At 34.7% G+C, this 14,083-nt stretch overlaps 1 protein-coding gene across 10 annotated transcripts in view; it reads right to left on the bottom strand.

Annotated features, from left to right (window-relative positions):
- YEATS2 (YEATS domain containing 2) overlaps positions 1–14,083 on the bottom strand; it is a 103,625-nt gene that overhangs the window by 67,471 nt on the left and 22,071 nt on the right. For 9 of the 10 annotated variants that reach the window (XM_059687177.1, XM_059687176.1, XM_059687168.1 and 6 more), the window contains exons 2-6: positions 11,004–11,121; positions 7,181–7,278; positions 6,557–6,649; positions 2,820–3,065; positions 752–867 (exon numbers count right to left, since the gene is read on the bottom strand). In XM_059687177.1, the coding sequence (XP_059543160.1) occupies positions 752–867; positions 2,820–3,065; positions 6,557–6,649; positions 7,181–7,278; positions 11,004–11,103 (653 nt within the window). In that variant the 5' untranslated portion in view covers positions 11,104–11,121. The remainder of the gene's footprint in view (positions 1–751; positions 868–2,819; positions 3,066–6,556; positions 6,650–7,180; positions 7,279–11,003; positions 11,122–14,083) is intronic. The other variant, XM_059687175.1, reaches the window with a different exon arrangement.

Genomic DNA, 14,083 nt, shown 5'->3' with positions numbered 1-14,083 from the left:
TGTCTTTATTCGTTCCTAGATACTTGGCAAAAATGTTCACACTCCCAAAAGATAGCATGCGATCATACTGTTAAAAGAGATAGATAGCTCTTTAACTTGGAGGAATTCTGTCTTCAAGAACTGGTCTGCAACCTTCTGCTATAAATTAAAAACACTTCAATTTGGCAACCAAATAAACATTTTTAGGAACTACCTACCTAAGTTAAAACTAGGTCAGAAGAAGTCAAAAGTTCCTCTAAACTTATCCACACTTACATGCTTATTGAAATACACCATTTGTGTAAAACCTCATGTCTTAGAAATTTTTATCAAGCATAATTTACTCTATGTCAAAGATTGGCAGGCACACTGAGGCAGAGTTCTCAAGTCTCTGGATATTACTTTTCTTTTAAAACAACTAAGAGTTTGCCTAGCCAGCGTGGCTAAGTAGTTGGGCATCGACCCATGAACCAGGAGGTCGGTGTTTGATTCCAGGTCAGGGCACATGTCCAGGTTGTGGGCTCGATCCCCAGTAGGGGGTGTGCAGGAGGCAGCCAATCAATAATTCTCTCTCATCATTGATGTTTCTATCTCTCTCTCCTTCTCCCTTCCTCTCTGAAATCAATAAAAATGTATTTTAAAACAAAACAACTAAGAGTTTGAAAAAAAGAATTCCTGAGCTCTCTATCTATTATAATACTACAGGAGTATGCCAGAGTTCTATTAACATAAATAGATGACTGAAAATGAGACAATTCAACTGGATACTCACTTGGACACATTGCCCACTACTATTGTTTTCTTTACAAAAAGTCGTGAAGTCTCATCTCCTGTAAGATCAGCATTCCGCTGCTCTGTTTTATGGGAGCCAGTAATACTAGAGGTGTCCTGAAAGAAATCATAATTTTCATTTTCAATTTGGACAATTTTCAATAGGCAGAAACTGTAAAATCATACAAGGTATAAATAGAATAAATTGCAATTTTTTAAATTACAAAATTCTCTGGCTTTGTGGCACCTCAGAGCATAAAAGAATAATTTTACTCTAATTTTTGCATTAGTTGAGACAAAAAGTTTGTACACTATTATTTCCACGTGTGTGTGCTCAGTGGGCATACACATATGCTTTGTCTATGCAAATAGGGCGTGGAAGGATACACAAGAAACTAATTACAATGATTACCTCTGGGAAATGGTAAAGGGGAAAGAGCTCAATGAAATTTACTTTCTTTTCAACCTTCTATACTATCAAAACATTTTCGATGAGAAGTAATTTAAACACAATAGTTCAAGTTTAATTATGGAGACAGACTGCCAGGGTTTAAGTCCTGGTTTTTCCATTTAGTAGATGTATAATCTTGGGTAATTATTTAACTTCTGTCTCAGTTTCTTCACCTATAAAATAAGGATGATAATAGTTTTTACCTTACATGATTGCTTTGTAAAATTCTTAGAAAAGTGCCTAAAACATAGTAAGTACTAAATATTTGTTACATAAACATGAGTATGTATATTATATAAAAGATGATAAATTTCTAAATCCAATGATCAATACAACCTAAATTCTTTTTAATTATAAAAAGAAAAAATATACAGTATTTTCCCAGAAATAATACTGGAAAAGGCAAGTAAATCCAAACAGTAAGAGTTCTGATTTTTTAGTGGCATTATGATTGATTTTCTATTATTTTTTACTTTTCTGTAGTTTAAATTTTTCAGCAATGAATACATGAATTTATAATAAGAAAAATGTCCAATTTCATTTTTATAAAAAATAAATCAAATCCTTGATGTCTGAGTTTGTGAAAAGCAGCCCTGAAATGTTTTCTATCATAGAACACCTACATGAGAAAAACCATCAGTCTTATTTCCAAAGCCAAATATTGCCCTGGCTGGTGTGGCTCAGTTAGTAGGCATTGCCTCTGTACCAAAAGGTTGCTGGTTTGATTTCTGGACAAGGCTGTTTCACTGTCACATCAATGTTTCTCTCTCTCTCTCCTTCTCCCTTTTTCTCTCTCAAAAAGTTTTTTTTATAAAAATTATTTTAAAAATAAATGAAGCCAAATATTATACCAACAAGTTCAGAGTATCTTGAGATGGCAACTCCATAAACTGGCAGGATCAAAGAGCAATAAATGGTTTTCAATTCTATTTATCATTTGTCACATTTCCTCCAGTTATCAAAGTATCTTAGAATATCAAGTTTCACAGAGGAAAATGCTCAAGAATCACTGCTCTTGCAAATAAACATGACAGAGTGCAAAGACCTTGGGCAAGGTCACAGCATTGCCAACTCCTCAAAATTCTTTTCATATTTTCATGTCCATGTGAATGGCACTAGGAGTGATGCCATATGCAGGGGTACTGAATTTTAAAATCAGAAAGACATAGGTTTAGCCCTAGCTGGTTTGGCTCAGTGGATAGAGTGTCAGCCTGCAGATTAAAGGGTCCCAAATTCAATTCCAGTCATGGGCACATGCCTCGGTTGCAGGCTCGATCCCTAGCCCTGATGGGGGCATGTGCAGGAGGCAGCTTATTGATGTGTCTCTCTCCTTCCTTTCCACTTTCTCTGAAAATCAATGGAAAAATGCCCTTGAGTGAGGAGTAACAAAAACAACAACAACAAAAAGGAAAGACATAGGTTTAGCTCTCAGTTCTGATACTTGTGGACACATATAACTTGAATCTCATTGAGACTCAGTTTCCCCATCAATAAAAGGAATATAATTAACTTATTTCCCAGAGTTCCTATAAAATAGGTTACATGAAATAACATGTACATACTCTTAATAAATATAGTTCCCTTTTCCTTTGGTTCCCTCCCGTCCATCCAACTATACCCTTCCAGTATTTCGACTTGGTCTCTGTTCCATGTTGTTTGAGAGTCTTTCCTCTATATCCATATTGCTGTTATTGTCTTTGTCAGACAAGAAGTCATTGTGTTGAGATAAAGAATCACTTTCAGAATGATTGGCTGATGGAGTTTCTGATCTTTGATTGGCAGGAGATGATGACCTAGATGGTGATTCCAAAAATTTCTTGATAGCAGGATGATTAAAAACCATTGTATCACACGTCTTTGATCCCTGCAAAAGTGAAAGCAATCAAAATAAACTTTAATCAAATTCATCAAAAGTAGGCAAAATTATCTACTTTAAGATCATGCTTAAAATCTTTCAAAATCTCTCCAAACCCATAAAATAAAGTCCTAATTCCTTAACATCGTCTGAACCACCAAAACAAGGAAGTGATAAGTAACTATGCAAAGATCCTAACACCAAAGGCTAAAGATACAAGTCCTCTTTAGCCTTTAGTATTAGGTAAATGAAAAATAAAGGTAAATACATAGTAACATATGGAAAGCAAAATTGGACTTAAAAAAAATATGTTTCAGTCAGAGCATTGTCCTGATAATGCCAAGGTTGCAGGTGATCTCCAGTCAGAGCACATACAAGAAGCAACCAATGAATGTAAAAAAATGGAACAACAAATTGATGTCTCTCTCTCTCTCTCTCTCTCATATCAATAAAAATAAAAAATAAAAATAAGTTTCACATCGCTTTACATAGCTAGAACAGCTCTGAATAAAACATTCCTGTAAGAAATATAAAAATATATGCATATGTTAAATAGTTCCCACGTAGGAGAAAAATGTAGTATACAATGCTTTAAAATTATTAATACTGACATAAACTTTGCCCTCAGTTCAGTACTGAAGCCTAGGGTATTTTTCTGTATCTCATTAACCTGCATACAAAATACAGTGTGTTCTATTACCTAGTATGACACACTGTGCTATGTTCCTAGGAAGCCCAGCTTTTATAACTTGTGCCATTCATACTGAAATATACAGATCTTGTAACATAGAAACCACACATGAAAACTGTATGTTCATGTTGACCAATTTCACCCCTATCAATTTAATAAATAAAATTAAAAACAAAAAAACCTGTGCTATTAAAATAATTGTTTTAGAAAGAAAAAGGAGCCAGATACTTGTGTTTCAGAATCAAAGCAACAAAGCTGTTGAATTTCAATAATAAAGGTATCTTTTAGAGCTATAAATATATTTTTTACAACAAACTAAAAATTATTATAACTAAGTATCATTGAATATATCCTAATCAGAATATAAGATAAAAATCATTACATTTCTGGACCACAAAATAGCACAACTCAAAACTGCTAATGATGAAAAAAGAAAGAAAAAAGGGAACAAAACATTAAATGAATAATCAGCTCTTCAGAATAGCTACAGTCCTACGTCATACAACCCTTAGATCATGATGTCCATTTTGTTGAATCCAACAGCAAGCCACATAACAAATGACATCAGAATCTACTCTGGGTTAAACAGTGTCTCCAAAAATTCATGTCCACCCTAAACCTATGAATGTGACTTTATTTGGAAATAGGGTCTTTGCAGATGTAATCAAGTTCAGATGAAGTCATTTGGGTGAAGGTAGGCCCTAATCCAATTAAAAGTGCTTTTTTGAGGGAAATTTGGCCTGGCGTGGGTGGCTCAGTTGTTTGATCACCGTCCCATGCACCAAAAGGTCACCAGTTTGATTCCTGGCCAGAGAACACACCCGTAGGGGTGGTGCAGGAGGTAGCGGATCAATGTTTCTCTCTCACTTCGAAGTTTCTCTCTCTCCCTCCCTCTCTCACTAAAATCAACAAAAACATATTTCTTTTTTTAAAAAAGGGGAAACTTGAACATAGAGAGAAAGAGAAGATATGCAGAGGGAAAACATCCATGTGAAGACAGAGGCAGAAATTAGAGTGATGCAGCTACAAACCAAGAACACCAAGGATTGCCAGCAACTACTAGAAGCTAGGACAAGGCTAGGAAGATTCTTCCTAAGAGTCTTCAGAGAGAGCATCCGCCAGCCAGCACCTTGATTTTGGACTGCTGGGCTCCAGAATCATAACTTCCTGTTGTTTAAAGCCAACCAAGCTTGTGGTAATTTGTTATGATTTGTTAGCTGCAGAAAAGTGGCTCAGACTCTAATGTTTTATGGAAACTCCTGCAATAGAAGAGACAACTGCCTACCACCTAAAATTAAATTCGAATACTACTCCAGATTTCTCTACGACAACAACAGGAGTATCACCAATACCAGGCACCCTAAAGCTACATGGGATGACATGAACGCCTAAATATGAAAGGTACCTCTTATCTATAAAACCATAGGAAACGATGCAAAGCAGTATGCCATCATACCTCCCGCCATTCTCACAGAGCCAGTACTGTCCAAAAGAAGAATTACCTAACTCTAATTGAAAAAAACTTAAGAAAAAAAAAATTTAAGAGTGAACAACAAAGTTATGCTGAAATTATCAAAATGTCAAACAATCTGTCCTATTGCCTTCAATCCTATCCACATCCTTTAGAACTGGAATTATCTAGTAGCAATCACAGTAAACAAATAATTACACTCTTATCACCAACAGCAGGACAACCTGAAGTGAAACAACATGAGGTATATAGCATCACCTATGAAGCATTATTGCCAAAAAGATTTAACCTTAAAATAATCCAGTATTTAGATTTGACTTTCAGTTTACAGGAAAAATAGAGGGAATGAAGAAATAAACAAGGGAAAAAATAAATTAAAAATGTGGAACATTCTACAAGATAAATGTCCTGGTCTCTTAAAATAAGTCAATATTCTGGGGGAAAAATAGGTGGGAGAACCGGTCTAGATAAAATTAATCTAGAGAAACAAAATAGCCAAATGTAGCTATGAACCTTGATTAGATCCTTGTTGTGTTTAAAAAAAGAACAACCACCACCACCACCACAAACCAGCTTTAAAAGATATTTTGGGGACAACTAGGAAAATTTTTGAATATGGACTGGTTAACAGATAATAGTAGTGAATCATTCTCTTAGGTATTGTGACTACATAGAAGAATGGCCGTTAGGAAATATGTAATTAAGTGTTTAGAGGTGAAGTGTCATGATGCCTGAAACTTATTTTCAAATGCTTCAGAGAAAAATAAAACAGATAAAATAAATATGGCAAAAATGTTAAAACTGTTCATTCTAAGTGATGCATTAAGAGGTGCTTATTTAACTTTCTCTGCCTATTTGAAATTTTTCATAAAAAGTAAGGGGGGATGGAAATCAGGGCTTCCTAAACAGGGCAAATCTACTGAAACAAAAAAATCCCATTCATTAGATAAAAGGTCAAAGAAAAAAAAAAAATCAACCTACAACTTACTCCAAAGCCAACCATAATCAAATGAAGAGAAAGAAGGCAAGTTATTTTTGTATCTGCAAAGCCTAACAACACTGCTAAATATTAGTAGGAAAGGGATTAATTAAAAAGAAAAAAATGTTACTTAGGATTATTGACAACGTAGAGAGGTACGATTAAAGGACGAATAAAGGATTATGGGTGAACACAATAAGTTTACGTACATTCCCAGGAAAGTAGGCTAGGCTTCTTGAATTCTAAAGGTCAATATAAGAAATGTTTCAAAGGCAGGAATTCCACATCAACACTACTAATTTCCCCTTCACACAACCAATATGGGTGGCCAGAAATGACTGCATATGAGGAAAAGTTACCTCAGAAACTTTTAGAAGTCCTGCAGAAGCATAGTAGTTTGCGACAATGCAGGCACGAAGTTTATCCATCATCCTTCTTGCCTCAATCAGTCGCTAAAAACAAATGTCAACTCATTACTTTAAAAAATAGAAATGACAGGACGGATATATAAATAATTCATAAAATAAGAAATGCAAATGACCAACAAAAGCTCGACCTCTCTAATAATCAAAGACAAATAAAAATGACCATTTCCCACCAATCAGGTTGGCAAAAGACCTAAAAGAATGACAAAAACCAATGTTTTTGCAAGAGTATACAGACATATTAATATGTATATTTATGTGTACACATGCATTGTCATTGAAACATCCACAAAGATTTGAGCACAAGAGCAAAGAGGAATTATTTTTGGGATGAAATTTCAGGTAAATTTTTTTATCTTTTCCTGTAATTTCATTAATTAAAAAAAAGGGAGGGGGCATGTCTTTTTTCCAAAAATGAGAAAGCTCTTTAAAAAAAAAAAAAAACAGCAAAGGGAAAAAACAAACTATGATTCTATCTCAAGAGATTTTTTTTCAAGTCATCATGTGTAGATTTTTTTCAATAGCTTTGTGTGCTTTTTTAATTTGTCATCATTATACCTGGTCAATGACTTCAATTTCATGTTCCTTATTCTTCATTTCAAGTGCAAATTGCTCCTTGATAATAGTCTCTATCTTCTGCACAGCAGCATCTCGAGCTACACAAAGAACATAAAATAATCCATGGTCTAATTAATCAGTGGTTGTCTTAAGTCAGCAAGCAAAAAAGAAACCCAGGAAAATAGTAACTCTGAAGTAGAGAAACCTCGTGGCCATCATCTTAACCAATGACGAAAAGTGAACATCACTAATACTGGGGCAAACTGACGTCTGTGTTTTCTGATAGGATGCATTGAGAAGACTATATCACTCAGCCAAAAAGCTGAATCTAGTTACAGGGACAACAAACAAACCTAAACTAAAGGACATTCTATAAAATAACTGGCCTATATAATTCAAACATCACTATTTGAGGAGATTAAAAGAGACTAAAGAGATATGACAGCTAAATGCTCTGTGCGATCCTGGACTGGTTCCCAGGGAGGGAAAATAGTTACTGTGGTTGGAAAGGGGCCGCATGATAACCTGACAAGGTTAGGGAAGGCCTGCAGGATGGCCTTGCAAGCTCAGGGACTTAAAGTAACCACAGTGGATGGTCTGAAATTAAAAAAATTTTAACTAAAAGCAGTTTATGGCAGGTAGTCATGTCCCAGACTAGAATCTTCCCTGACAAATGCATCTTCGATAACATTCCTTTGGAATGTCAGGGTAACTCCCCCTTTTTCCAGACCCCTCAGAGCACAATTAATGCACAGGGCAGAGACCATAAAGCCTCTCGTTATTTTGTCATGTTAACTGTGGACTGTTAACTATCTTGTACCCACCTATGTGAAAGATATATGTGTCTATATTTTACTTTTCACCCAAACCCAAAGGCTTCTCCACTTTGCTTTCTCCCATCTCCCTAGTCTATCACCAATGGATTTTATGTAACTTGTCTTCTCTTTTGATTATAATGTATAAAATAAGGTGCAAAACTGCCATTCTCTGGAGCATTATTTCAATCTGTTGAGATTTTGCTTCCCAGCAACTGTTGACAGTTTGGCTCAAGTAAACTCACAAAACTTCTCTATAGGTTTGAATATTTCTTATGTTGACATTATAAAACACAATACTGGGCTAACTGGTACAACTTGAATAGGGACCACAGATTAGATAATGTACTGGATAAAGGTTAAAATTTCCTGCTTTTGATAACTGTACTGTGGTTACATAAGAGAATGTCCTTAGGAGTGTTTACATGTGTCCAATTTATTTCCCAATGATTTGGAAAGAATGATGTGTGCAAATATCTGCGTGCATGTATACACATGCATGTGTGTGTGTGTGTGTGTGTGCGCGCGCGCGTGCTCCCACTGGAGGTGAGAGAGAATAATCAACCAAAGGAGGCAAAATGTAAACAACTGGTAATTAATCTTAACTTTAAAAATGTGGGTAATTCTTGAAATTTTCTTGTTTGAAATTACATCAAAATAAAATTACCAAAATGTTAAAAAAAAAACACATGAAAATTTTGAGAGAAATATTTGGTGACTTAGGAGAAAGAAGAATTAGCTAGAGCAGTAACATGAGAGCAGTTTATAACAACACAGGAAGTTTCCTTCTGTAGAGAAGGCTCTAGCAAGCAATTCATCAGTTTCTGACCACAACTACCCAAAGGAATGAGTAAAGAAAATTCAAAAGGAAAGAAAATGCCTCTGAAGGTGATACAATTTAGATGATGACTACTCAAAGTAATATGCAACTCAAAGAGTTAAAAATATCAGAATATAAAATGTGGCTTGATAATTTTTAAAAATAGAAGAGCCAAATAACCACTTGAACAACCTGGGATTTTGCAAAACAACCCTGAATTTGTAAGATGAAAAAAAAAAAATCCCCATGCTTTGGAGTATATGAAAAATTACAGAGAAAATTTGGAACCCGTGATTACCCATGTCACTTTCTCCCCATAAAATAAGCCATTAAATTGGCAATTTAAAACTAGTAATGATATAAACATTCTTATAGATGTCTGCATAAAGGCAAATGACCAATTTTTCTCATATTTGAGGTAAAGAATATTTTCTAGTATTACTGTATATATCCTTTATACAAACCTTGTGTACAGAAACCAGCAGAGACTGAAAGTCTCCCTAGAGACAATGATCACTGTATGCTATTTTATTATAAGCTCCTCAAAAAGAAACTCTTCTAAATTATCTCTTTCATGGAATAAGTAAAAACAACAACAAACACAATAAAATACAGGGAAAGGAAGGATCCTACCAAATCTACTTTGAGAAAATTCTGAAAAATATGATTGGGAATTAGGTAGGATATGAACATCAAGAGGAAGAATAGCAAATTGTGACTCAATAACAAAAAAGTATCCCTGCTCAGGCTCAGTGCTTGGGAATTTAAACTAGATTAAATTGAAATTATGACGTTTACTAAAACATTCAGTTTTCCCTATTCTCATTTTTATTTTTAAAAAGTTATGTTGCCCGGCTGGTGTGGCTCAGTGGTTGAGTGTCGACCTATGAACCAGGAGGTCATGGTTCAATTCCTGGTCAGGGCATATGCCCAGGTTGCAGGCTCAATCCCAAGTATAGGGTGTGCAGGAGGCAAGCAATTGATGATTCTCTCTCATCACTGATGTTTCTATCTCTCTCTCCCTCTCCCTCCCTCTCTGAAATCAATAAAAATATATTTTAAAAAAAGTTATGTCACGTGATACATTTGAGTTGCATGATACTTTTCACATTTGTTTGTTTCTAAAAGGAAACAACATTTCCTTGTAAATAAAATTACTACTGAATGGGGGGGTTGCAGTGAAATGTTTTCATTATTTGGAATTAGATTTGGTAATTTTTGCTCTACAAAGACTTTGGTGGAGGATACAGTATGACTTGACTGCACTTACAGAGACAGGAATTTACTACTTAAACTCTAGGGGTCTTCATCTTTGTTGGAGCTGCAACACCTTTTTATGACTTTGATGTCTTCTTTACTCAGCAATAAGTATTAACTTACATAGATTTATCATTTAAATGAACAATAATAAATTTCAATAGTAATTTGTTTTGAAAACTCAAAATTTAGCTCCATTTTAAAAAATAGCTTAAAACATTCTGGGTAATTACAGACACTTAATTGATGATCTACTCTTCAACTTAGAACTACTAATTATATGATCTTGAGCAAGTAATTTAATGCTCTTGAACTACTATCTATACTACTATCTATACTACTACAACTACTACTACTACTACTATAGCCTGAACTACTATCCTCTATGTGCAGAGGTAAACTAGATCAATGTTTCCCAAATTTCCATCATTCATATACCACCTTCAAGATACCTACCAGATCTGAGAACCACGTGAAACATATAATTAAATAATATTTTTAAATAATTTTAGCCTTATCCTTAGCAACAGTAGTCATGCAACTACAAGTCTCATGAGACCATCATCGTTTTCTATAGATATTAAAATAATATATAACTATTAATATAAAAAAAACCTGAATCCATGTACCACCTATAATCATCTCACATGACACCACACTGTAGTACACATAGCTTATATAAAACTTTATGATTACACCTAACATATAATAATGACTAAAACTTACAGCCTGTCTCATTACTGATGCTTCAGAGTCTACCTGATTGTTCCTATCTTTTATGCCACACATGGTGTATTACTATTAAACAGAGCACTTAGTTATCCCTCTCACAAGCCTCTTCAAATTATATACAACAGTGGAAATGCATTTCATTTTAGCATGTGCCAACAAAAAAAACACACATAATTTCCTAATGTAGCTGAATTTCTACCTGAATTCTCAATTGCTTTATGCCGCTTATTTGGAAGAGCCACAGATACATCCTCATAATCAGGGTCAGTTTCTTTAATTGTTCGCTTGATTCCAGACATGATGACATCCGTTCTTCACTGTGAAGCAATAATAAATTAATTCATTAATAACACAGCTGGGTACTAGTACTTATAAATATATGTGTACACACATACAAAGGGAATAAATACTGACACTTAAAAGTCAGTGTAAGTACGTACATATCCCTCTCAATCCCAAGACTCAACTTCAAAAGTTTAATAAAAAAATCATCATGCTGATCATCATCTGTTACAAAGCATGGATTTCCTTCCAAGAGAAAATCCTTTAACAAGGCAGCACACTGTTCAGACTTTTTAAAGGGCCAGGCTTTCACAGAAGGACATCGTAAGGAAAAGGAAAGGAAAAAAAAACAGACTTGAATGAAAACATGGTAAGCCTACACATTATCTTAAAATTCATAATGCATCAAGCATATTACAAAATATGAGCAATATAGTTAGTCTCAATAAAAAAATTATTATGTAAATCCTCTCTCTGGTACTTACACAATACCTACTACAGAACAGGTACTCAATAAATATTGTTACTGATAGTTTATTATTACTCATAATAAGCTGTATAAACTTATAGTAAAGTCCAATAAATCTTCTAGATTGCATTGTCCTGATATATGAGCCACTACTCACACATGGCTATTTAAAGTTAATTAAAATTAAATAAAATTTAGAATTCAGTTTCAATATTTCGTATTTCAGAACTAGCTACATTTTACGTGCTCAATAGTCATCAGTGGCTAGTAGCTACTACTATAAGCAAAGACATAGAAGAATTATATCATTGCAAAAAGTTCTACTATACACTGCTCCTCTTCCAAACTGTGTTTCACTGAGCATTTATTAACATTTCATAAGTCATTGTAGTATATGCTGTCCAGACCAGCACTATCCAAAATAAATATAATGTGTGCCACAAACAAATTTAGTATCTTCTAGCAGCCTTATTTATTTATTTATTTGAGAGAGAGAGAGAGAGAGATCAGTTTGCTGTCCCACCCAATGATGCATTCATTGGTTTATTCTTGTATGTGCCTTGGCCAGGGATCAAACCCACAACATTGATGCATCAGGATGATGCTCTAACCAACTGAGCAAACCAGCCAGGGCCTAGCAGCCACATTTAAAAGAGGGAAAATAATTTTAATAATGTATTTCATTCAACCAATATACCCAAAATATTATCATTCCAGTAATGTAATCAATGTAAACAAATTAGCAATAAGATACTTTTTACATTCTTATCTTTGTACTAAGTCTTTAAAATCCAGTGTGTATTTTAAACTGAGAGCACATCTCGATTTAGAGTAGCCACATTTCAAAGGTTCAATAACCAACCATGGCTAGTGGCTCCTTATTGGGCAGCCAGCTTCTACTGACATACAAAAAAAAGAAACTGCTCCAGGGTGGTTACATGAGTTGCCCCTTAGTATTAATCTATGACATAAAAAAAACCAAGAAGAGTTCTCTGATTTCCAAACCTCTGCTCTATCACTAACAGAGATTATGTACCTAACCAAAGACAAAAATACAATGAGTATTTATTGAGGTAATACAAAGTTTCAAAATAAAATTAATGAAGATGAAATGTTAACTCAAAAATATTTATTTTTTATTCACTCAAAGTTAACAGAAATAACAATTTAAATGTCTCTTGCCCGGCTGGGTGGCTCCGTTTGGAGCATGTCCAATACACCAAAAAAGTGGGTTCAATTCCTGGTCAGGGCACATACCTAGGTAGCAGGTTCACTACCGAGTGGGGGAGTGTACAGGAGGCAATGGACCAATGTTTCTTTCCCATCTCTCTCTCCTCTCTCTCTCTTATCAATAAACATCCTCAGGTGAGAATTTAAAAAAAAATCTATTCTTTAAAAAAAAGAAGTCTCTCAGCTCTTAGTTCAGTTCTTTCACCCATCCCAGAGACAGACTCACTTGATTCAGGTGTCAGACTCATGTACTGATATATGTATATGTAAATCCTGGATTTAAGAGAACATTTTCCCTATAACTGTTATTGTGCATAATAGCCCTAAGCTTTAAAATGTTTTAAAAACTTCAGTGTTAATAAACATATTTAATCAAGCCATTTAATGTTATTCACCATCATTACCTAACCTGCTCTAATTCAGAATATAAATGTCTTTATTTTTATAGAGACCCTGAATCTATTATTTTCCGTTTTTAGAGCTTATAAAAAGTGAGAGTAAAGTCTTATTCTTTTCTTTTAGCCTTCTCCATTTGGTCTGCAACTAGTTTTAGACAAATTGTCACTAAGAATTTCTAGTGAAATTCTGGGACAGTTTATGAAGAATACATTCTTTAAAAAAATCAATAAACCCCATTCCTTTTTCCTTAATGCAAATAAGAAAAAAAAAAATAACACTCTTACTCTCAGACAAATCTAAAATCGGAGGCAGAGACAACCCAGCAGATCTCCAAATGTGTTTCTGCATCATACCATTTCCTTAGAGACCACCTGTCTTCCAGTTTTCCAAGAGTCTTATGGACTACCTGTGAAGATGAGTGAGTCCAGTATCATCTTCACTAACCCATTCCATGGAGCTCATAATCTGCATATTCTCTTCCCACCACCCCTCAAGTAATCTCAAGATTACAGTGGTTATTCCTCAGAAAGGTTGGGGTTTCTTGAAGAAAACAGTACTTTATTTTACTCTCACTTAAGGAATGAAGCAAAACCTCTCTTTTAACTTTTGCTCTGAAGCTGGGGAAATAGAAGAGGAAAAAGGGAAGGATTTGGTAGTGGAGGGGTTGGGTAAGTAAGGAAGAAACCACCAGTGAGTTAACTTGTTCAGCCAAGGTAATTCCTATTTCACGCAGCCCTTGTAAGCAACCTTCTGCCATCTTTGGGCATAGACTTGAGCTTCCGATAAACATTATCGGAAGATTTAGGAGTGTACTGACCATCCTATCTAATAATAGACAAACATGGTAATTGACTGTACCTTCACTATGCCTCCCATTGGCTAATCAGCGTGATATGCAA

This window comes from Myotis daubentonii, chromosome 3 (genome assembly GCF_963259705.1).
Source record: "Myotis daubentonii chromosome 3, mMyoDau2.1, whole genome shotgun sequence".
Taxonomy (NCBI): Eukaryota; Metazoa; Chordata; class Mammalia; order Chiroptera; family Vespertilionidae; genus Myotis; species Myotis daubentonii.
Note: the sequence above shows the minus strand (reverse complement) of the source record. Positions and strands in the feature narration are given on the sequence as shown.